Source organism: Rhyacophila brunnea, unplaced genomic scaffold (assembly GCF_057557595.1).
Source record: "Rhyacophila brunnea isolate RB1 unplaced genomic scaffold, BYU_Rbru_1.0 scaffold_16, whole genome shotgun sequence".
Lineage (NCBI taxonomy): Eukaryota > Metazoa > Arthropoda > Insecta > Trichoptera > Rhyacophilidae > Rhyacophila > Rhyacophila brunnea.
This window is the reverse complement of record NW_028232816.1, coordinates 22,740,379-22,766,844: the sequence shown is the minus strand read 5'-3', so window position 1 is coordinate 22,766,844 and position 26,466 is coordinate 22,740,379. Positions and strand designations below refer to the sequence as shown.

At 31.3% G+C, this 26,466-nt stretch overlaps 1 protein-coding gene across 1 annotated transcript in view; it reads left to right on the top strand.

Annotated features, from left to right (window-relative positions):
- Positions 1-26,466, top strand: part of LOC147074537 (limbic system-associated membrane protein-like) — a 307,711-nt gene that overhangs the window by 158,442 nt on the left and 122,803 nt on the right. Inside the window, exon 7 of the mRNA XM_085943970.1 lies at positions 25,425-25,641. Within this exon, the coding sequence (XP_085800096.1) occupies positions 25,425-25,641 (217 nt within the window). The remainder of the gene's footprint in view (positions 1-25,424; positions 25,642-26,466) is intronic.

The window sequence follows — 26,466 nt, the reverse complement described above, 5'->3', positions numbered from 1 at the left end:
TGATTAGGGGCAATTAGGGTTAATTCCTGTTCCGTATATTATGTATATATACGAGTTAAACGCGCCAGATTTACGTTATGGAAAATGCCAGATATGCCGTTGAACGAAAATAAAAGCTTTAAGGCTTTAAGCGAACCAAAAAAAACACGGAAAATATTCTCTGCCGAGCATTTGCAACTCATTCCAACACAATATCTGGGAAGCGGATAGAGCCTTGACAGAAAATATAATACGGGTGTGCAGAAAAACTTCTCTTACTCTAGAGTAGACGATATTGTTTTTGAAGCATATAATGCAGTGAGTGAGATCTCAAGCTTGGAATATCATCTTATTGTTTTACTTATCTCTCATGTACATATTTTAAGCTTTCTCTGCATTGTCTCAGTATAAATTTAAAACGTATAAGATACTTTAAAGTCTCTTCTGATAATTGAATAATTGGAAAATCACTTTCTCAAGGTTCTAATTTTATTGTTTTCATAAGAAAAAACCGAATATTTTTTTTAATTCTTCTCTATCTGTCTGTTTCTTTCTTTTGTTATAACTAGTGGCAGCTCATTCATATACACTGAGGAACTGCAGCACCCCTAATCAAATTGAAAAAAAAAGTAATATTATATACATAAATTTATGTGTATTATATGAAAATATCAATATTATTTAAGCGTGAATTAAGTTCGCCCGCGCACTGATACATCCAATTTATTATTATCATATCACCGCGGTACTACTATCAGAAAGTTACGCATCGCATGATTTTTTGCAGTACCGTTTTCGATGGAATATGCTCTAGTAGGCAAAGAAGTGGTGCGGGGAGCGGGTCTCGCAGCTAGAAGCTTGGTCTAGTACTGCCACTCCTGCAGTATTTTGTGTTGCGTCCGTGCGGGTGCAGCGGCTCTGAGCACGCGCGCGACAACTGTCGAGAGCAACGAAAAGGTTATAGATCTTTTTTTCAAAGAAAAAAGACAGAAGCATAATATATTTTATAATGAAATAACAAAAGGTACATATAATGTTTAATTTTAATAATTTTGATGTTAATTGTAAAATATAACCCAAATTACATTTTTTTTATTTTTAATCAACCGTAGCAACCCCAGATATAATATCCACGAGCCGTCACTTGTTATAACTCAAAACTACTATATTAATATTGGTAAAAGTTATCAATTCGCTTATAAACTATATTACTTACTAGTACATGGGTGGGCAACCCGCGGCCCACTGGGTGTCAACTTGTGGCCCGTAGAGCAGTGAGAAAATAAAAATATTATCATTGGTCAAAATAGATCTCCGGTGGTGTTTTTTGTAACTAATCAAACTAACCAAATGTGTCAGATGTCATTGATTATATAAAAATATACCAATCAATAACTACAATAACGTTCATATGCATTTACTATGCCCAAAAAAATCTAGAACTATAATATGATAACGGAAGAATTTTATTAAAAGGTATTTTCGCGGTTTGATTCGTGCAAAGGTCGATTGTTTGTATGATTTGATAGTTTGTTGACACTTGTTAGCTAATCTAAAAATAGATGTTAAGTTGAATTCAGAATTAAAAAACCTAACCTAACCTAACCAAATAATAATAATATTATATTATGTCCAATTATAACTAATAAAACCATCCGTATTAAATTTACTTTTTCTACTGTCATGTTGACAGTTTAAGAATTCCATACCCTGGTGAATTCACGCACTCGGCAGATAATATACCTAATTTATGAATAAGGCAACGGGCTTGACTATTACATGAATTAGTCAAAATTTTGTCCATTTCATGTAATAGTCAATTTTGCACATTCGGTGTAACATAATATATAACATATACTTACTTCTTTTTTGTTTTGTATAATAAAAAAAATCGGTTGTGCGCACCGGTAGGAAATCTAATTTTTAGAATCTGACCCGGCTGCTGAAAAGGTTGGCCACCCATGTACTAGTAGAAGGGTGTCGGATTCTTCTAGCAGTATCATAAACGACTCATTTATGTGTAGGATTCGTTACTTTCAAAACTATCGAGGGGTGATGATAATGTTTTCTTACCCCCGATGTTAAGTTTGAAGTTTTGAAGGTTGAGTGTCTGTGTGACATAATATATTTTGGCGGTGGTAAAGAGAAACACATGTTGAGATATTGTTGGTTTTATTTTATGGTAATAAATTTTGGATAAACACAGCACAAAGAGATAACTATCATATTGATTTTAGTTTGAGTTGAAGGGTTTACATTATTTTAGAATTTAGATACGTTGAGAGACACAGAACAGTGGGGAGTGTCGACTACATTATAGGAAGACTGAAAGACAACTGTGACATTTCCGTTTGCGTTATTGTCTATGGTCTATCAATGATCATTATAGACAACAACATGACAGTTGTAGAGTTATATACAAAACCTCTACAAAAGACACTAAAACCTTTCCATACTGATTTTGTCCTGTCCGCAATCTCTGAAGATTCTGTCCTACCTCTACCTACCAATCGTAGTTTTGTAGTGATACTCTTAAAATAAATCTTCTAAAAAATAACACTCTTAAATAAATCCATCACGTTTAGGATAAAAGAGTCAGATATTAGCGGCAGAGTGGCGAAATGAGGTATGCGTATAATAGTGGGCCATATCCAACCATTATCTTCTTCTCAAAAATATTGCATTTTTAACGTTATTAAAGTAGACAGTGCCGCCGTATATATAAGAGACAATAAACAGAGTGTATAAGGTGACCGCGCGGCTTAAGCATTGGACTATCACGCCGTGGGTCCCAAGTTTGAATCCTGGGTCTGGCAAGTACACATATTATTTTTCAATTTGTGTGTGAGTCAGGGTATGGACCTAATAGGTTGAGCAAGTGGCTGACATCCATTTTTCGTGAAAAATAAAATCTGTTAACTCAAACCTCTACTCTGTGGAAGCCCATATGATCTTATTAGGATCGGACATGGTCGAAAAAAAAATTAAGGTCAACAAACCTCTTAGGGGCTAAAATATTTCAAAAGTATCGGAGGGTGTTCGAAGTTGGTATCTTACCCACGTTAATATATTGTTCAAACGGTTGCGATTGTGTGTGGGATGTGATATAGCAAGGGTTTTATTTACGGAATCACATGTGGGCGTTTATAATCAATTTTATAAAGCTCAATTACACTGGTGGTAATACACGGCAGGATAAAATGACAGTATATTGATCTATGAATTGACAAGTGTAGGTTTATGATAATACTTTTCAATTTAGTTATTTTAAGGAAAGGACGAGCGTATCGTAATGACTACATTTTGAAAGCTCTGTTTTACAACTATATACGTTTCCGTTGCGTTATTGTCTATGCTCTACAAATGAGCATAGACAATGACATGTAAGTTGTATACAGACCTACCTTATTTGTAAAATGGCCAAAAATGGAACAACAAACTACCATAGAACGCCATTTTGAAAATTTCATTCAAATGTCAGATTATATTTAGTAACGAGTCTTGATTGGGTAGTTTTCGACAGTGTCTCCCCCATCTCATTCTTCTCTGTCTGTAAAAACTCTACAAAGACTTTAGGTAGATCTTGACAGAGGCAAATGCTAGAGGTAACCAAAACAACAATAATATTGAATAACCAGAATAAAAAGACGAAAAAAATATAAAATGAAAACTCATTTTTTATTGATTTTTTTTATTGAAAAACAATATATTATTATATACTTATATAATATTATTATTTACTAAAAAAATCTTTTATGATAGGAGTTGAATCTGTAGGCACTGATTTTCCGCCAATGTTCTTTATTGTTTAATATAAAGGAGTGTTACATTATTAATGATATAAGAAATTATTTATTTTATTATATAAAATGATATCTTATACGCGAGTAAAAAATATCATCACACTAAAAATTATTATTATAAAATCTTCCGTTATAAACTATTATTATTTAGAACAGTATATCATTTTAGACTATAACCAACAGCTTAAATTGATTCAATATTACGATAACATCTATAAATTTCTATCACCGTCACCAAATGTATTTTAAAAATGGATAAATTTTCTCAAAGCGGCCATCCATATTCGATATGGAAAAAAAAACATTATTTCTGCCCCGCGTCACGACAGTCTCGCACCGGTCCATCTAATTTCCGGGATCGCTAAATTTCAGTCCGGAAAGCCATCGATTGTTATTCGTGACATACGAGTAAGCGTTCAAAAGAAAACCATGCTACGATAAAATAACGTACCGACGCCATTTTTCTTAGGTAGTAGAAAAACGGTGACCTCACCATAGTAGTGGTGCAACCAATACACTTTCTAGTCAAAAAGCATGCTAGTCAAGCTCGGACAATTCACTGACAATTTCAATTAGAACTGACTTATGATACGATAATTAAAACAAGCTGTAACAACTGTTCCTTTATCTATATATTAAATATATATTAACATGTGCGGCGTCTGATATATTGTTATTTATGCATTGTAAACATTTCTTGGGTAAAAATTATTTTTTTGGCTGAAACTGATTTTAATAAAATGAATTTCCTACGTCGAGCTTAGCCAAAGGCAGCTACTTTCTCTGCCTTAATATTTTAGCATGGATATATGCTTTTTTCTTGACCTCCTGAGAGGATTTGTTACCAAAAATCACACAGGCCTAACGAAAAATAAAGTTACAAAAGTAGCGAGGCTGCGAGAGACTACAGTTGGCCGCGAACGGCCCTTCGGGAATGACGTGTAAACCCGCACCCCGCAATTTATTTTATTTTCTTTCGAATTTGGACAACCAACATTCAGAGAATCAGTAGGCAAAGCATTTTTCCATGTTTAAAATTTTAACCGTCAGAGTTTCAGTATTTTTACATACACTTTTTTATATTTATATTTCAAACTCCGGGACCCCTATCAATTTAACGGGCCTTAGGCCAAAACCTCTGTATTCATATAGTATTTCCGGCTTTGCTTTTCTATTTACTGGTTTAAGTCGTCCGGCGAGGGCTTCAATTCATCCCTCCCCATATATATATATATATATATATTATATAGTAATGTCTTTATGCATGTGCTATAATTCCTGATTTCTTCACTGAATCTTTTTGATGACGACTTCATCCAACAAACATACAGTATCAATATGTGCTACCAGTGCTCACATCATCATCATCATCAGCCGGAGTCAATCCACTGCTGGATGAAGGCCTCCCCAAGCTTTTTCCAACTCTCTCGGTCCTGTGTCGTTCGCTGCCACGTATTTCCGCCGAACTTTACCAGTTCGTCAATCCAGCGGCTTTTAGGGCGACCCTGTGGCCGTTTCGTACCCCTTGGGTACCACTGGATGACGGCATTTGTCCAGCGGCCGTTCTTTCAGCGAGCAATGTGCCCCGCCCATCTCCATTTCAGCTGTTTGGCAACGTTTATTACATCGCGTACTTTTTTATGCTTCCTAACCCATTTGTTCCTCTTACGGTCCTTTCGCGTGATGCCCAACATGCACCTCTACATGCCTCGCTGTGTGACTCTTAGCCTTTGGACATCTCTCGTGTTGAGGGTCCACGTCTCGCAGCCATACGTGAGCACGGGTAGCACACATTGGTTGAACACCCTACGCTTAAGACATAATGGTAGGTCACTCTTGAAGATACTGTTCAGACGTCCGAAAGCACTCCATCCCAGCTTTGTTCTTCGAGCAATTTCATCGTGCATGCTTCCGTCTATGGACACCTGCTGTCCAAGATAGACGTAGCTGCTGACTTGCTCGAGTTGGGTGCCAGAAATACAGATAATCGCAGGGTCCGAAAAACAGTTCCTCATCACTTTTGTCTTTGAGACATTTATCTTTAGACCGACCGTTTGAATGACATCCGCGAGTTCTTGCATTCTACCTTGGAGGTCTTTCGGGTCTTGTGAGAGTATAACAATATCATCTGCAAAACGCAGGTGACTGAGGTGCTCCCCATTAATTGGAACACCTTTTTTCTCCCAATCAAGTTTCCTAAATAAGTCCTCAAGAGTAGCGGTGAATAGTTTAGGTGAAATGGTATTACCTTGCCGAACACCTTTGTTAATGGGAAATTTACACGACCGTTTGTGGAGTTTCACGCATGCTGTGGCATCACTGTATATACTGTTAAATATGTTTATATAGCGTTTGGAAATTCCTTGGTTGTTAAGGGCGTCTATAATTGAGAATTTTTTGATGGAATCAAACGCCTTTTCATAGTCTATAAAACCAAAAGTGCTCACATAGTTGAATAAAATAAGGTAAACAAAACGTGCCATAATATAACACGATACAATCACAAAAGAAACCAATATATATGTTGATACCAACAACTATAACTTGGTATACTGCAGTTTAGAACACTTCACAACACTGGTGCCAGGCCATAGTGCAAAATTATAGCAGTGGGTCTTGACAAGCTATCAAAAATGATACTTGATAGAAAATGTGAAAATAAACATGCCTTTTGTAGGTTGGTTCACATGTAGGAATATGCATACTTCTTCCAAGCTACATGCATGTATGTATAGGCTGTAACCCTTAAAATACGCTTTTCGTTTTTTTTTGCTTCATAATCCATTCGAAACGAATAAAAGCTCTCGCGAAAACAAAGCTGCGAAAAAAAGACATTAGAGAGGGGGGTTTGCTCTTTGCGCTGGTGTGTGAGCGTTACCCGATTGCGGTATTTGACATTATTGGAGCGATAAAGACCGAGGAGCGATAATCTGGCCATCGGCGTTCAAGGCACGGGGCGGCCCGCGGGACACGCGCCGCCTGCAAGCACTCTCTTAGCATGACCTCTCTCTTCCTCTTCTGTGATCCTCCCGTCAGCCTTCTTTAGGCTTTAGTCTTCCACGGTGCCCTCCAGTCTAGAGGTTAAAACGCTACGTGCGAATTGCTTATGAGACGTATAACTGTTTTGAGGTATAGCCCATTTCACGCACTAACTCCGGTTAATACTTACATTTTGTGACCAATAATGGGTCAGTAGTAAGGATAATATGGATTTGATGTATAATTAAAATTTCAAATTAATTTAAATTAAAACAACAAGCTTAATTTTTAAAAATCCGTATTTTTTCAGTAAAAAAAGTTTTGCATTATTCTCATAGACGCCGATAAATCCATTAGAAAAACGTATTCAAAAACCACTTTATCTGATATCTGAAATCTTATCAAAATAGTACTACAATACGTTTGCTAATTATTAATATAATAATATAGTCATGTCTCTTTTCAAAATATTTTTAAAACTAAGAAATAAAATTATTATGTATTTATTGTGTTACGTTTAAATCGATGAAATGTGTAAAGAAACAACCCTCGTTATTAATTTATAATTCTTAGTTATTGGTTGCGTTTTTTGTAGTGGACTGTAATTTGAAGATGCCTGTGGATTACGAATTTAGGGGGGAGTTTAAACAAGATCAGATACTGACCTTTTATGTTGAGAGAGCTGGCGTGCTAGAGCTGTTTTGGTATTCATGCACTCACGCACTGAATATCACTCTCACGGTTTTACTTAGGTTTTGGGATATATAATGGTGGTAGAGGATGGATGCTAGACACAACGTTTGCTCATATCATATCACATTTGGCGTAACGAAGGTGGAAATAGATACGTTTTGGATGAGTTACTCTGTGGTTAACGACGGCTTAGCTATAGCAAGCTTAGGCGCATGCGATGTCTTGAAGTAACTGAATGTAACTCTTATCACGGTCGACTCATGACATGTAACGGCTGGTCGCCTGGTCTTGCGACATTAACTGGATTTTTGGTAGGTAGGAAAAATGGAATGAGGGCCACCATAATTAGCCAAACCAGTTATTATATTAGTCATTACAGATAAAATGCTTTTTAATTTATTTAATACATTAATGATCATTATGATATGTCCATATTAATTTTATTAACATTTTTTGTATAAAACCAACACTACTATCATTTCAATGTATCTGGAATCTAGATAAACCCGAATATATTTCAATACATTACCCATAATATAAGATTATAAATAGTATTTATTACCTGATAAAATATGGGCAGATACATCTTCTATTGAGCTCATTTACCTATTTATATAATAATTATGTATTTGGACTTTGTCAGCAATATATTGATACACGTGTCAAAATAAGAATATAATAATATATGGTGATTCGGTACCTTTTTTCGTTTGCTATTTTAATAAAAAAAAAAAATTATGTACGAATGTGTGAGTGATCAAAATACTTAGGTTAAACCGATTCTAGGTAGGCATTTATGTGAATTTTCGGCACTGATGCTCAGAATATCAACGGATTACGAAAAGTTTTTGTATACATTTTTTTCCATCCCTTAAAGAAATCGACGGAAAAACCGCAATCCGATCGTTTCGTGGTTACGTTGAATTTTTTATGTGTGGAGATTTTTCAATGCCCATATCGTATAAATTGTAATACTGGTGGGATTTTTTGCTTTGGTATTTGCTGTTATTTACAAAATAATAAAAATAGTACCTATTCCACAACAAATATATATCAGTGTTCTTGGGTAAATATACGAATTGTGAAAAATTGGTATTTTTATTTTTGAGTAACTATTCAACGGAAATCTTTATCAGGTTTCAATCTTTCACGTATATGAAAAGTAATGAATGATCAGTAAAAAAACTCGCAAAAGTAAAGTTAATCTTAAGGTGTTTTATGGTTACGTCTCAGAATAGAATAGTTACGACGGGGAATGAACTGAGAACAATTTAATCCGCAGTGAAAGAACTGAGTGAATTATATTATTTACAATAGTTAAAAATAGTTTAAATATAATATAAAGTAAATACTTAGCCATTAATTAATTTTAGTGATGTTTAGTTCATGGGAAATGGTTTTTTTATATGTATAGTCTAACACTGCTAAATATAATGAATAATATTTTGGAACTGATCAATTATGTGAGACAACTCTTGTGGTGCAGTGCCCAAAGCGCTAGCCTTCCATCCGAGAGTTTTGGATTCAATTCCCAGTGAGGACACAATATATTTATGTAATTTTCTCAAAGTCTGGGTGTTTGTGATTGTTCAAAATTACTAACAACTACCTTGTACGAAAAATCAAAGACATGGTTAGTAATATTTTTTTTCAATAAATCATGTGAAATTGAGTACTTACAGGCAACTACTAAAATTTTCAAAACCATACTTATTGAATAATCGTAAAAATATCATATAATAATTAGTGCCTTGGGGTGAAAATGAACATCGTTTTTATGTGAAGGGAAATTAAACAAATATTATTTTAGTGTTTATGGGAAGAAAAAATTCAACGAGTTGTAAGTTGAATGCATATCAAAATATATTTTTATATATATTATTTTGACGTTTAATTTTATAAAATTTTATTTTCTTTGTTTATATTCATAAACTTATCAGTTTTAGGCCTATTATAAATTGACAAAGTTGTTCAGGATTTTTTTATTTATTTATTCAATTTGAATATTATATAATTGCATAAAAACTAATTAATTGACAATTTATATAATCTTTGAAGAATCCATTATTATACCTAAGTGCCTGAGAATGATCTTGTTTCGATTTGACAGATAAGACAGATGACATTAAAATTATCAGATAATGATTTAGTATGCGGCTTAATCTATTAAAATATCACTCGTCCAACTATGTGTAGGCCATTTTTAAAGCATTTTCTATATAATATTAGTATATAATTTAAAAAAAATCTTCTAAACACATATGATTTCTAAGGCTATTCCAAATTTTGTACTAAGTTCATTTAAATGTGTTACTCAGTAACTTATTGGCAAAAAAGACAGTATTAAAATGTCTACTGAATATGTAAGCCACGCGATGTCACATTATAAGTAAGCACATACGAACCAGCTATGTTTAGAATCCAGAAACGTACCCAAATTTAGTTCAAAATTTCCCGTGTTTTTCTAGAGGCTTCGTTCATCATGGTAAGCATGCAGTGTGCGTACATGTCGTGACGAAATTTTCCACGCGTCAAAGTATACTGATGTAGTGATCCTCAAATCGTGTCGTATTAAAATTATGAGTTCTTCGAGGTTGCTCCAAGAAAGGTTTTCTATGTTAAATAACTTCTGTATGCAAATTTTTGTCATATTTCCAAATTTTTATGACGAAGCATACCACGATATAAATACATTATAAAAATCATCAACATTACCTTTAAAATACATAAAGTTAATTTTAGTTTTACTTTGAAATAAAAATACAAATTGAAATACTTTGCTTTAGAATAAAATATCTATAATAAAATTAACATGTAAAAAATTTAATTTGAAATTGATAATGAAATAATCTTTTTATTTATTAATTATTCTTAACCTTTCTCATGAAAAAAATACCTAATGGTCGATTTTAATAGGAGAATAAAATGATAATACAAAATTAATGATATAAAGTAATATAAAAGTATTAATAATATACATAATATTATATCCCGCCCATGGTGGTGGCGCGGCTTATGCGTTGGACTATCACGCCGTGGGTCCCAGCAAGTCTGGTCAAGGTCTGGCAAGTACAAATATTGTTTTTCAATTTTTGTGTGAGTCAGTGTATGGACCTAATAGGTTGAGCAAGTGGCTGACATCCATTTCTCGTAAAAAAACAAAATTTGTTAATACAAACCTCTACTCTGTGGAGGCCCATATTATGATCCTATTAGGATCGGACATGGTCGAAAAAAAAGAAGAAAAAAATATTATATTATATCTTCAGGATAAAATTAAGAGTGACTTTAGCTCGTTTAAATAAAATAGAGAAATATTTACATTCCAATGGATTTAAGTTTTGTACTATTTTGACCCAGATTTCGCCTTTCGGTATCTTCAGGCTATATGCACACTAAATAATATTCTGTCAACGAATGCTGTTATTTCGTATCGAAATAATGGCATTTATTACCCAGTGCTTTTGTCCCAGTAATGACAATTTATATACTTATTGAATGTAGTATTAGTGAGTAGATATCTATTAGATAGGTAGGTATGTGTTTTTACAAAAGGTTTATCAATCCATATTTTGTATGTTTTTTTTTAAATTTTTTAATGGTTGACCCTTTACATAGTAGGTAGGTAATAAAATTTTCAACTACGTGGGGTGGGGTTGCTGTCAAAAATTGGTAAGTCGATAATTTAGGTAGTTAGAGAACAGATTATTTGTCTATATATAAATATGTATGCCAGACAAAAATCATGGTTATCCAATATTAGAACATGACTATTTATTAAATAATTTATTAGGTATATAAGCGATCAATTAACTATATTCATTGTCAGTGTGTTATTTACCATTGGTAAGAGCGTATCGTGCTTAACGATGAGTGAAGGCAAAACCAGAGTTGTAAAAAAACATCAGAAATGGAATTATGCAAAACTTAAATACATTAGAATTTAAATTGAAATTCTATCAAGTACCCTCGGTCAATAGTACATACTAATAAGATAAATATTTCAGTCGGAAGCCAACAGCGGTGGAGTGAGGTTGTACAACTTCGCTTGAGTACTCGGGTCGCTATTCGCCTGGTTACTCGCGAACGGTTATAAATACGGGATACAACAAAAATAATATTGTTTGTAAATGAATTTGACAATAAACTCAACATGTGTGGTCCCATGTGATTTTGACAATCAGTGCCAGTGCTTGAGAAAAAGTGAAAAATATTTATTGTTGCACGGATAGTGCACTTTGTGCGGGGAGTGCGTCAAACGCTGTGAAGCGAGGGGTTGTCCACACTGTTTTTTGTTCACACTGTTGCGCGAATTCCAAGACCGCGTGAACGGCAAAAGCAATAAAATGGAAAACACCACGATGGAAGTGAATGAAACCAAAAAAACGAAGAAGAAAAGAAACGATGATGAAGAGGAAGTGGTTGGAGAAAAAGAAGAAGAATGGCAGACGGTGACCTCTGGAAAAAAACCCAGAAGAGACTCTGGGGTCACTCCAAAGGGAAACCAAAACATCGTCATGATAGCGACGGGAAGTAAAATTCCATTAAAATTGAAAATAGCGCAGATGCTGCATAAGGCAGGAGTAAAAGTACAGAAAATTTACAATACAAATTTAAAGACGTACATCCAAGTAGAAGATGAAAAAGAAGCAGATAAAGTGAAACAAGCTGGAGAACTCAAAGATCTCGGTTTTGTGACCAAAGAGAATGACTCCTGCTCTTATGGAGTAATAAGAAAAGTCGATATTGATATGGACCTCCAAGAACTGCAAATGGAAATCAAAAGTGATGCAAAAGTAATCAACCTTAAGAGGTTGACAAGAAAAGGTGATACAGGAGAGCTGACAAAGACCTCGTCAGTCAGTATTAAATTTGGGGAGAAAATATTGCCGAGAACAATTTACATATATGGAGTCTCTTTTGCTGTAGAACCGTATGTATTCAGGGTTATGCAATGCTACAAATGCTGGCGATATGGGCATATCGCGAACAATTGCGGACGTACAGTAGAAACGTGCCCTAAGTGTGGTGAAAACCACAAAACCTGCGAAAAAAATGAGGAAATTACGTGCATCAATTGCAAAGGTAACCACGCGGCAAACAGCCAAAAATGCCCAAAGTGGCAAGAGGAAAAGAATTGCAAAGAAGCAATGAAAAAAATGAACATACCTTTCAAGGAAGCAAAAAAAAATATGTTAAATAATAGCTATGCTGACATATTAAAACAAAAAAAAATCGTAGGAAGAGATGAAAGCGAAACAATTCAAAAAACTAAGGAAAACAAAAAGAAAGAAGAAGCGGTGGTAGAAGCTTCAGGCTCAACAATAATATCTACAGGTAGCAGCGTAAAGCCTACAAAAAATAAGAAAAATTCAAAGGGGAAGACAGAGGTTAACGCGATGGGAGAAATTATGAAAGTCTTGCTGAAAGGGGGAGACTGGCAGCAGATCATTAAACAACTAATAATTAAAGCAGTGGACTGGGTATGCAAACAATTCAAAGAAGGACACTTAAAGGAAATTCTAGGGGAGGTTCTGGAGCAAAATGGATAATAAAAAACAAATTAGGATTTTACAATGGAATGCCAGAAGTATGAAGCAAAAAAAAGGATGATATAGAACTCTACTTAATAAGACAAAAAAATTTCAATAGCATTAATCTCAGAGACTTGGCTGAGATCTGAATTAGACTATCTGAAATTCAATGATTACACGATGTATCGAAAATACAGAAGGGATGGATACGGAGGAGAGCGATTCTGGTGCATAAAACACTGGCGTCTAAAGAAGAAAGAAAGAAAGACGGAAGAGCTAGACAAAATAATTATAAAGCCATTTAACAGAATAGGAGTGAGGACCTGATCGAAGGATCCCCTTCTAGAAGAGAAGAGGCGATATGACAGCGAGTCGCAGTCAAAGCCTCGGTAAAATCACAAAAAAAAAAAAAAAAAAAAAAAAAAAAGATAAATATTTAATAATAATTATCCATCGCATAAAATTTGATCTGTCAGAACAGTATTCGATCAAATTTATTGTAAAATTTGTCAAAATATATTGACAAGAATGAAGAAAATGAGATTAATAAAAATGGTAAGAAAATATAATTACAATCATGAAAAATATCAACAAACAAAAAAAAACTAATCGAATTTCAAACCAATGGCAATTGCAATCAGTCTAATACCTACCAGATTACAGTAGGTGTACTTTCAAAGACATGAATAAACATTTTTTTTTGTAAAATTATCTTTTGTTGACAATGTACATAATTCCTTTCTGAACTTTTCATTTACTTTATTAAAAAATATTATCCAAATAAGAATTTGTAAAATCGTCATACCCACTTAAATATGTATGTCAATCTGCCATTTTGTTTTCATGCTACGCTGTAATCTCTCTCGCAGATTTTATTCAGATTATCTTTTTACAGTCTTTCCTCGCTCGGGGTAAATTATAAATTTTGCTTTCCTAATTGCTGTTTTAATATTTTATCTCTAGACATTCGGTCTTAAAATACCTCAACAATGGATCAGATGAATAATGAACGAGCCTGATGATAAATAATGCCAAACATTAGCTCAGCCAAACCGAATAATACTCATTTCATTCGTAATTCTACCTCATATGGGTGCATTCAGAATTAGAGATTGCGATACTGAATGAATATATCAATACAGGTATTTCGGTGTTTTTTATTGAATACCGGTATTTATACCGGTATTCATTATAGAAAAAAGTACATATCAATAATTATAAGTACCTATTAAAATCTATTTAAATTACTATTAATAGCAGCCTAGTATAATGTTGATCATTATTCCTATACATGGATAAGTCCGGGTACAGGTAAATCCACAGAACAGATAATAAATAGAATACCGATAAGCTATAATCAATACGTCGCATTTTGATGCAGGATTTTGAATGTGTGAGTGTCCTACCAAAATGAAGCACGCATTTTTCACGTGTAATAGTGTGTGTAATACACCAACATTAAATGAGCGTTAATGCATAAACCGAGAGCAGTTTTCAGTATTCGACGTAAAACGTATTCTTGACACGTGTGTAAGTTAAACCCGGATTCTTCCTTACTCGAGTCGGTTACCTGCTATCGCCTTACCCGTTATGTATTTCAGTTTCCAATATTTCTGAGTTGCCTGGGTAAATCTCTGAAATTTAACATTTGTTGGATGTACCTACTATCGACGTTGGATCAATAGTAGTTACAGATTATGTTTTCTTTTTCGAAATATTTTAATTCTATAAGTATCTTTAGGGGATTTTGGCAGCATTAATTTTATACACTAAATTTAAAATAATTTTACAATATATTAGTAGTAATGAACAAATAATATTAAATTCATTTTCTAAAAACATAAAAGTGTATGCTTTCTTAACACCAAAAATACTGGTATTTTGGATTTTTGAAACCGGTATTTTGGTATCAATAGATAATTGAAAGTCTAGAAATACCGGTATTGGAAACCCTATTCAGAATGGATTGCCTCAAAACATAATAATATCAAGATTTTATTTTATTGTTGCAAGGTTTTACCATAAAACCAAACTATACCGTCCGTGTTTTGTAAAAAGGAAGAATCAACCATTTTGGCGAAACTGAGGTTTTAATAATAAAAAACAATATTTGGCCTCTTGGGTGTGGCTCTGCTACAAATGTTCCAAGTATTCCTGACTCATATGATCAGTTGAAAAAACTAGTGTTTGCTGTTATTTCCCTTTCCGGTTCTACATATTCATGCGAACAATCTTTTTCAACCATAAACCTTATCAATAGTAAATTAAGAAGTCGTCTTATAAATGAAAACCTGAAATCGTGCCTAAAATTAAAAATAACAACATGCAAACCTGACTTACCCAAACTTTTCAAGGAGATGCAAGGCCATTGTTCACATTATGTGTTTATCAGTCATTGTCATGATTTAATTTTATGGATACCTTACTTCCAATTTACTTTTTATCAATAAATAGGATCATTATTAAGAATTATATCACGTTAAAAGTGTACCTACCTATATAGTAAGTTTAAGAAATTTGGCTCTCACAAGAAATCTCAATCGTTGTACTGTTGATATTCAGCTCTGTTGACTAATGAGTTTGCCGACCACTGACACTGGCATATTATGCATTTTAAAATTTTATAATATTATAAGGCCTAGGTATTATAAAAACAGTATTTTTTCTTAGCTTTATTATAAATTTGGTAAAAAATTATAATCATCCACAACTATTTAATAAAAAAATGTAAATAAGATAAAATAAATAAATAAAAAATAAAAATCCTCCTTCTGCATTTTGGTTAATTCGCCCTTTTTACAAAACACCTTTATTATCATATTATATTTACTTATTTCGTATTTAATCGATATGAAAATTAATAATCCCATATAGTATGAAATAACAACATTTAATGAAATAAAATTTTTAAAATGATAAAAATATTAACTACAAAAATTTTGCACTTTATTTTTTGTCGGTATCTATTTTGGTTGTATCATTATTATCAAGACTTATTATAGTCGGAATTTCATATTGTAAAATAATAACATTAATTTTATTCATATTTATATTTTAATCAGTCGATAGCTTGATGTGTCATTACCATGTCATTATCAAAAGATTGTCATGCCATTATCAAAACAACTGATATTAATGATTTTTTTCTATTTTAGTAGTTTACTCACATGATGAAAATCATTAGAGAAACTATTGCTGGAATTAAGCTTTGGAGTAAAGTACTGAAGCATCAAAAAATACATTATTAATATTAATAATGCCGAATAATAAACCAACATGTAGTTTTAGAAAAATTAAGAATCGATCGTTTGTTCTATGATTATTATGAGATTTATTAGTACGCCATTTTGAAAGCTTATATTGTTTAGATATTTTGTGAAAGGATAAATATTTTTATAAATAAAAAAACTAGATACCTAAATATATGAAAAAAGTGTGTTATATACCTCAATAATGTTTATAAAATCAGAATTTTATAAAGAAGAAAATGAGTATTACTTATTTTGAAACTAATAATATATTAAAGGTAAAACAAAATAAATATTCAGTATTCTTAGAAACGTAAACGGTTGAGAATATTTACCGAACTGAGAGAACTTCTAATAATAAATTTACGTGAATAATAATTAAATTCATATAGCCTGTAGATGTTCATAATAATATTTAATCTTAAATAATCATTTTTGTGAACATATAGCAGGGAAATAAATGTGTTCAACCAAATCGAATCGGATAACAATATATGTTTCCACTTATATGAAGACTAGTTTAGATAGACGCTGCTTTATTAATTTTTAATGAAGTCTATATTTAGCTCATTTTATCTCTGTTCTGGCAGAACACACTAACTGGAGAATACTAGTTTTGAGTAATTTGACTTTGAAGTTGTTAAAATGTTTGAAATGGTCTATCATGTGAGTTTATTAAGTAATCGTAAAAAGGATGACTTTAAAATAAAGACTGTTTATTTATTAAGAAGGTTTACAGACGGTAAAGTTTGAAATAAGGAACATTTTGGTATAACTAACTCAATATGTAATTTTTTCGAATATGTGTCTTCTGCCAGAACAGTGACGATTTGATGTATTTCTTTAGACATACTTATAAATCATTATATATTTTATATTATTTATTATAATGCTATTTATATCATTCACAAAAATGTCAATAAATTTATTAATGAATTCAAAAAATGAATTAAAGAAAAATATTATTATCTTACTGTGCCAGGTTTGCTTTATTCCAAATCTCAGAAGATCTTAAAGAAAGATTACAAAAAATATAATGTGCGGACCTTGAAAGGTAATTAAATAATGTATTTCCGGTATTTTGAATCGATGATTTTTCTCAATGCCATACTCAAGGCCATTTCACAAAAAAACCGTGCTCCAGAAATATGATAGCTTTCCTGATTTTAATTAAATAAATAAAATTGGCGAATTTATTTGATACTGGATTACATTCATCAAATACAGGAAAGCGAACAGCGCTTTTCCAACTGTACTTTATTTGTAATTAAAAGATCAAAGAGGTTTATGACATTTTAAGCCTTCCACACAGATCCACTGACTTGCTTAATACGAAAAGGCCTTTGTCATATTTTAATGTATATCTCACTTCGTCGAGATCAATTTCCTGGGTCCCAGAGTATTGGATGTAACATTATTAATTTACATTCGTGTCGGGTATATGGTCTAACTTTAGCTTATATTATATTCTATTTTTGTATTACAAGACAATAATCATCATTCCTATCTTAACCACTCTCGATGCATATCTAAAAAATACCACGAAGGCACCAATTATAGCTGCAGTGAGATAAAAACAAAAACACATAAGAAAATCACATAAGTACATACATATATATATATATATTGTGAACTCATCCGGTATCGAACCAAATACTTTAAGGATTAAATTATCAGACCCGGAGGTTTTTCATTCTTAGTTTTTTTTATTTTCCTCTAAACTTGATCGTCAATCAAGTATGGATGAGATTTATCAAGCGATAATCAGCTGTTATTTGAGTGACATCTCACACTCGTCTCCAAAGTCTTTAAACTTTTTATAATAATTATTCCTCTATTTTTTTGTTGCTACGTTATACATTTATTATTTTTTTCTGCTTATAATTTTTATATTTTATGAAAGAATTTAGTGATTGCAATATGGGTTATTATTATTTTTTATTTTTTGTTTCTTTATTAAACACTACAACAGAAGACCGTGCAGCCTAATAATAGTAGTAAAACTCCCAAGCTTGAGGAATTTACATATTAGATTATGTAAATATATTTTTACCTCACCGGAAATTAAACCTAGAACTCCGAGATGAAAAGCCAGCACCTTACGCACTGCACCACAATAATGTGCATTATTTCTTCACAGCACAAATTCCATACTTTCAATACATATCCTAGTGTTTTCTTAATATTTGTTTAATATCAATATAACAGATATTATTATGTTATATAGTTGAATAATAAACTCTGTTTATAGTACAGTAAGAGTGATAAATATTATCTAAGTAACGTGATATGGAAAGGTGCATATTTTTTATAACTCGAAAATACAACAAAATAAACCGATGGATAAGGAAACAGACATTATTATGCATATAAAATGGCATTAGGCTTGACATATCACTCGTCGAGTGTATAAACGCCGAATAAATGCCATCATACAATGGTACCTAAGGGTCACCTAATTCGGTGGGTGTACATGGCAGCAAAGAACTAGGGACTGAGAAGAGAAGAAGGAACTAAGGGATCCATGAATAATTGAACCCGGATAATGATGATGATGATATTATCTACTTTGCTAATACGTACACATAATAATATTATTGATGTTTAGCATGTAAAAGAGTATTTTAATAAAGTGTAACATACTATACAGCCATCAGCCAGTAATGCTTTGCTTAGGTTAATCAAAACTTATATTAATGAGCTTTTATTATTACGGGTATTTTTTAATAATAAATAATAATTATTATTATATAAAAAATTTCAGAAGGCAGTTCAGTAGGTACAGTTCGATTATGAGGAATACAGCGCAAAACACATTTTGAAAATACCCAATATACTGGATTATTTATTAGTTTGGGTTAGTTTAGGTAAGGTTAGGTTGGGTTAGGTTTGGTTAGGTTAACCAAAAAAATAATCCAGTATATCGGCTTTTTTCAAAATGTGTTTGCCGCTGTATTCCTTATAACCGAACTGTACCGGCAGCTCTAGTTATAAGTATAATACCAATTAGGATTATTATGTCAAAAGAAATTAATACAAAAACTGACCAGGAATAAAAAAAAATAGAGAGACGTATATAATATGTGTATTTTATTTTTTAATGATGATCTACTAAAGCTTTAGAGTGAATAAAATATTTTAATGTTATTTTTACTCTAAAGCTTTATAAATCCTAAATTTTCTTTATTGATATAATGTTCGAATAAGTTAAAAAAAATAACTAATATTAGATATCTAGGGGAAAAAATCTCTAAAATATTCTGCGTGATCAGCATCATAATCTACATATTATTAATATATTGACATAAAATAGATTCAATATTAATGTACAAGTTTCGAATTGCTTAAATATGGACAACGTGATGTTTACGTACATAACTTTTGTTATTTTCGTTCGAACTATTACGACGTCTAACGTTTAAAAACCATCTTACTGTCTTATATTCGTTATATTGAAGCAGTCGCGTTCGTGATTTTTTAGAGGAAAGTTTGATGTATACTTTGGCAAGAAAAAATCTGTTATTAAATGTATTTAAAAATTAAATTTATCACAAGTTTTATTATTCATATTATATTGTTTCATTAGTTATATACAAATCTGACAATTCTAACAATATGACTTTTTTGTCAAAATTGAAGATTTGCTGTATAATGTCGCACATCTATTGCAATTTATCATAATATTATGTTCTCAAAAAATCTGATGGTGACCATTTAATGAAAAAAATCGGTGTGTGTACTTATGTACGCGCGTTAGAAGTTATACTTCTTTGGCGTAACAAAACAAAATAAGCCGTTACCTGAGTTTTAATATTACAGTGGATTAGGTTGATGAAAACGTATGCGATTCATCTGTGTTTCATATAAAACATGATAATTGTAATTTAATTAGTGTATTGGACCAAAACTCATCTTTGCCATGCAGCGGAAATAATCGATTCAGAAGTACACATGATGAATTAATAAAAAAATCAACCTTTAATTTATTTTTTGAATTATTTACCTACTCAACATTCACCAAATTTATTTATTTATTGATATATAATTTTACTCATAAATAATACTTACATAAATATAACCTCAAATCTTGATACACAATCTTTACAATGAAAAATAAATATACCAATATAAATAAAGTTTTATCAATATAAATTAACAGCGTAGAATCTTGGGTTCCATAAATTTGTTTATAAACATATATATTTATTATGACACAATATTGGTTATGTTTACAACACGTGCTCTTTACTTGGTTATATTAAACGACTAACTAAATGATACTGTGCATATGCGCATGTACCCTTGAGACATGAATATAATCATAATAATAAATTATGTGTTACATCGGCGCGCGCAACTTCGTCACACGCTAAAAATACACTCTGATCTGTTTTTCCAAACGCGCCATAAGGAGTATAACTTCAAAAACAAAGTTTCATGATTAAAATCACTCAAATAATAACAGAAAAATTAAGTTTGAACACAAAATTAGTTATAAACTATCAATTAAATTTACGTAATTGTTAAAATATAGATTTAACAAATAATTGACACAGTATTTCAGTTTTCATCTAAAGTAGACAGTTTTTAAGATAGTCCTTATTTCTAGAATCACCAGATTTCATCTAAAATGGTATGCTGATATTTGAAAGTAATTATATTTTAGTAGGTAGTTTAACACCGATTTAAACATCCTCTTTGTCTAACGGAAGCAAAGGTGAGGTCGAATTAACAGATTTTTTGTTTTTTACGGAAAATGATGTTAAGCACTTCCTCAACTTATAAGAACTCGGTACTTACAACATTATAAGCCTCTGTCACTACGGATGTACATATTATAATTTGTTTTTATTAATTTTATAACAACAACACACATTGGTAATTAATTTCTAAAACAAAACAATGGATTTCAACTGGAAGTCTTATTGCTAAAGTATTCACTATATAATACAAATATATTCATGTAGTTATTAATAACTGCCTATTAAAGACACAAATATATAGGCAACTGGACAACCAGATAAACTGAATAAACATACTTTAGAATATTTAGACGAACAAAATTAATATCACACATTTCATATGTACATACGACCAAAATAATAAGGGTTACCATAAAACTAATTTATTTATGGCGACACTGTTTCAATGGTCCAACGTTACGTACAGAACATGATGCTCTCTAAAGCTTCCAATTCATCTACACTAAAAAATAATGTATTGCTATATAGATAATTTACGAGATTTGTTCTATATATTATTATTATATATTTAGTATTTTACATTTTTTACGAAAAAACGGTGAGCTTTTTGTACCTGTAATAATAATTTATAAATTAATCGGCACTGTTCGGTTATGAGGAATACAGCGGAAAACACATTTTTAAAATACCCGATATACTGGATTATTTGTTAGTTTGGGTTAGTTTAGGTTAGGTTTGGTTAGGTTAACCTAACAAATAATCCAGTTTATCGGCTATTTTCAAAATTTGTTTTCCGGTGTATTCCTGATAACCGAACAGTACCAATTAATCTTATTAATTATACATATCAATTGCGTAACTACTATAAATTTAACAAAAGAATAAACTAGCTTATCATATTAATTTCCATAAATCCATAACGTGCTCTATATAGGACTGAAAAATTTTCTAATCATCAAAAATAACAAACAAAACATATTATACTATAGGTAATCTCGTTGATATTTGTTTACTTCTTGTAATATTTGTTGTACAGGTGTTGTATTTTTTTAAACGAAAACAAGACTTTTGTCATTTTAACAGATTTAAACATTGTTAAATAAAAAATTAATTATTTTTATTAATATATAAAGCATTAAACTAGTTATCAAATATAATTATATAAGTTAGATATAATATAATTAGAATATTCATACATATGGCTTAACTCAGAGGTAATCAATATAAGACACTACATTCAGATGGCTTCGGCTCCGATTTTAGGAAGTCATGAATGATCACATATACTATTTTTGGTAGTCGATTTGTGATCTTTCAGCCAGGATACTAAACAATGGTGCCATCTATACAGTCATTATTTGTGACAAAATATAGAAAAAGGAATGAGCATAATATATAAAACTACAAAGAAATTTTAAAAGACCATAATTATTTATAAATAAAGAAGTTACATGTAACAAAAATTTGTCACATTCTAAGCATGACGTATGATTCTAAATTCTTAATACTCAGTCTTTAATTCTATATTCTGGACTCTTCTGTACAAACATCACTAACATTGAAATTATATTAAATATACTTACAAGTAAAATATCGACTATAACTTAATCTAATTCGTCCTTTCACTATCTGGAAGCGTGTCACTTGAACTGATTATATCCTCTAACACTTCTCCTTTCCCGCAGTAGTTTAATACAACTTAGCAGCAGTAAAAAATAATACCAGCACATCTATTCTATACACAAGATTGCTATCGGCAGCTATCGAGAGTAGTTTATCATATTTTTTGTATTGAGGTATTATAATTGTTACAATAAGTTAGCCGTCTAAACAGTCAAAACTATCTATATTGCTTTAAAAGCTAGCACAGCTAAGAGAGGTGCTCTTAAAACTAGCGCTGATTGTAACAATTACAACTAATTTATTGTAAAAAAATTAGTAACTCAATACAAAAATATGAAAACTACCCTCGACAACTGCCGATAGCGGCCAATAACAGTCATGCGTATAAAATAAATGCGCAGAAGTCTGTTTGCGTTTGTAGTACGACCAAAAAAGGACGACGTCTGTCAGCTTCAGCAGTCAAACGAAGAAGAAAATTCCACTTCCGTATTATTTAAATAATATTTAGTGTAACCATTGAGTAAAATTTATATTTCCATGAAGTAAAAGCATATTCATAAATAAATTATTCTGTTAGAACCACACTATTTTTTTTCAAAAACATGAATAGTTTACAAATTATGATTCACTACTATTTGTAAAAAAAGTGTAAGCATGCTGAAATATCATTATCTTTTAATAAATTTAAGTGTATCATCAAGTAGGCGACTAAATGAACCAGAAGTAACCTTTTATTGTATTGTTTATTAATGCTTTCGTGAAAAACGATGTTTTCGCATGTCAAAACATTAAAATTAAAACTTTTATTCTGTTTGAGACGAAACTGACAAGTTGTCCTGAAAGCAAGAAGATAAATCAATAAAATGGCGACCATCTGTTGTAAGAACGCCGACGCAAAAGTATCTTTGTTTAAAAGTGGCCCTTCTTAAAATTGATCCCTTCAAATAAAGCTGATTAGAAATAATTTATTTCATGTAAACTTTTGAAGTGTTTCATGTTTTTGTGCTTCCGCCTTTCTGCCATGCAATATGAATAAACAAAATAAAATTTTGTAATTTTATAATAACCGTGTTCGGTTAATGATTTTGTTATTTTCTTATCACATTAAGACTCAAAGAAGACTGTATATTTTGACGGTATTTTTTACCACCAATGCGCAAGACAGTGAGACACGACTACTCTATAATGACGCAAACGTCTCATATAAAATATACATTCTTATAACATCCATGTTTTGACTCCTTTTGAATATAGTGTTGCAACTAATCGTCCTGCAGAAAGGACTTTAATTATTCTTGTTATCACAATTTAAATTTTGACCTCATATAATATAATATCGATATTCTTAAGCAAAGTTAGAGGAAAGCAATTTAAAATATTATCTAAAATCATCAGTAGCCGGATGATGAGTACCACCGTTACACGGAAGTACATTGGAACGTGTATATGTCTGAGAGCGATTGAAGACACACATCCACATTCCAATGTACTTCCGTGTAGCGGAGGTACTCAGTATTTACTCTCAAAGCAAATAGTTTCTTCAAAATCGATTTTTTTATCCAGCCTATCAAAAGGTTACAAAGTACTGATGTAGATAGTATTTGTCACTTTTGAAAATTAAATCAATCCCTTAATTCAAGTCATATTAGATAATAGTAAAAAATATTCATAGATTTATTAAATATCTAAAAGTATGCCATTAAACCATACACAATTTTAGATATTTTATAAATTGAAGAATATTTTTTATCGTCAATTTAGTCTAGTATTCACTTATTAGCGTATATTTGGTTAAAAATATAAATTAATAATAATTTAAGAAAAAAATATTAGTGATAAAATAAAATATAAAAATATTTGTCAGAAGATGGATTCGAACTCACACCAACAGAACTTCGATTCAAAATTACTGGAGCCTTAGACCTCTAAGCCACCGAGTTTGTCGCGATGATGTGAAAAATTGTAATAAAATGGTAATGGTAACATTTCTGCGTTACATTCAAATTTATGCACACAATTTTAATTTCACGTCGAGCAGTAAACCATATGTTTAAAAAAAAGACCAGAAAGGTGCTATGTAGACTATAAATATGGACCCATACTATAAGGAGAAGAAAAGCGTATTTAGTATAACCCGGAGATCGACAACTTCTTATAAGAGCGGCACAGGCCTAAAATAGGAGAAGATGAGGACATTTTTTGGGGGAACCTAGGATCCATCTTGAGTTATTAGGCAGCATATAGTGATGCTGATGATTACTTGATAATATATTTGTCACCTTCATAACGTTAGAAATGCCAGTCTAAATAAATTACACATGTTTGCCAAAACGAATTCAATTTTCTCGCTCTCGATAGTTTTATATCTTGATATAGATGTTTGTCTACTTTACTTCTACATATTAAAATATAATATTTCTATACATTGTAACCATAGTACTTATTTATATATCATTTATTTAACTTCTGCACGAGGTATTATCACGATAATGGTTTTATTACACCTAATGTAAAACTTTATACCATGGTGCGCTGTATTTTTGCTTCAACTCGTATGTTTATACATTTAAATGTTTATTTATTGTTTTTTTTACGTTTACTTTATTTTTATTATTTTTGTTTATTTTTTACCAGATTTTGAACAAGTGAATTTTTTTATGAATTTTGATTTAATATATTTTGACCTCGTTAAAAACTTTTATTAATCAGTTTATACAAGAAAGCTGAACGATTTTCGATTTGAATAATTATACTGTCATTATGACTGTAAAAATATACTATTATATTTAAATCATTATGTAAATTTCGGCACAAAAAAATCCATCTTAAGCTAATTTCGGTCTTCATTCATTTCTTTCGCAGAGCCCGACGCCTCCGCAATACGTGTTCTGGTACCACAACGACCGGATGATAAACTACGACACGGCGCGTGGTGGAGGCATCACGGTGGAGACTCAGCCGGGAGCCAAGAGTCAGTCGAGGCTGACCATCCATGGAGCAAGAGACACTGATTCAGGAAACTATACTTGCAGTGCAAGCAACACTGAACCAGCCAGTATATTTGTCTTCGTCACTGAAGGTATTTTTCATATAATATTTTTTTCTAATGTTACACCGTTTAATCTATATGTCCGTTACATTTAAAGATCACAATCCTAGATAGAATTTTTCAATCACGGCATTAGAATTAGTATTTTTTCATTCCCGAAATTAAACAAACAAAAGTTATTTTATTTCTGAAAATATTTTTAGTAGATTGGTATCGATATATATAAATTATTTATATTAACAAAAACATACTATAAATTTTAATCTCACAATTCAACAGCATTCCCTTACCTTAATTATTGACAATTTAGTTTTATAATTAGTATGCATAATATTTCCAATCCTATAATATCATAAATACTGGAAAATTATTACATTTTTTATAAATTTGCAAATCACCGATTTCATTATTATAAAAGGATATCTAAAATTCTTGGGCTCGCATTATTTTCATTTCCAAGATTTTTAGTTTAATACATTGAGAGAGATTTCAGAATTTCACACCCTAGTTACGTGACAAAGGTTACAATAATACAAGTATTCTCTAAACATGATAATTATTAGTTATATAATAATTAAATAATATAACACTCTAATATAAAATATTGCTTCTAATTCATTTTGTTTATTATTATAAATGAATATTAAAAGGTTTAAATTAAATCTGATCTTTATATGGCAGGAAACATAATATAAATAAAAGTAATACATTTCAAACAATAAAATAATTTATATAATATAGCTGACATCGTAATAATTTCTCATGAACATACTTCTCATATAATATGGCCACGTCTAACAATGACTTTACTAATGAAAATTTAATTAGGGAAAGTTCACAATAATATAACTTACC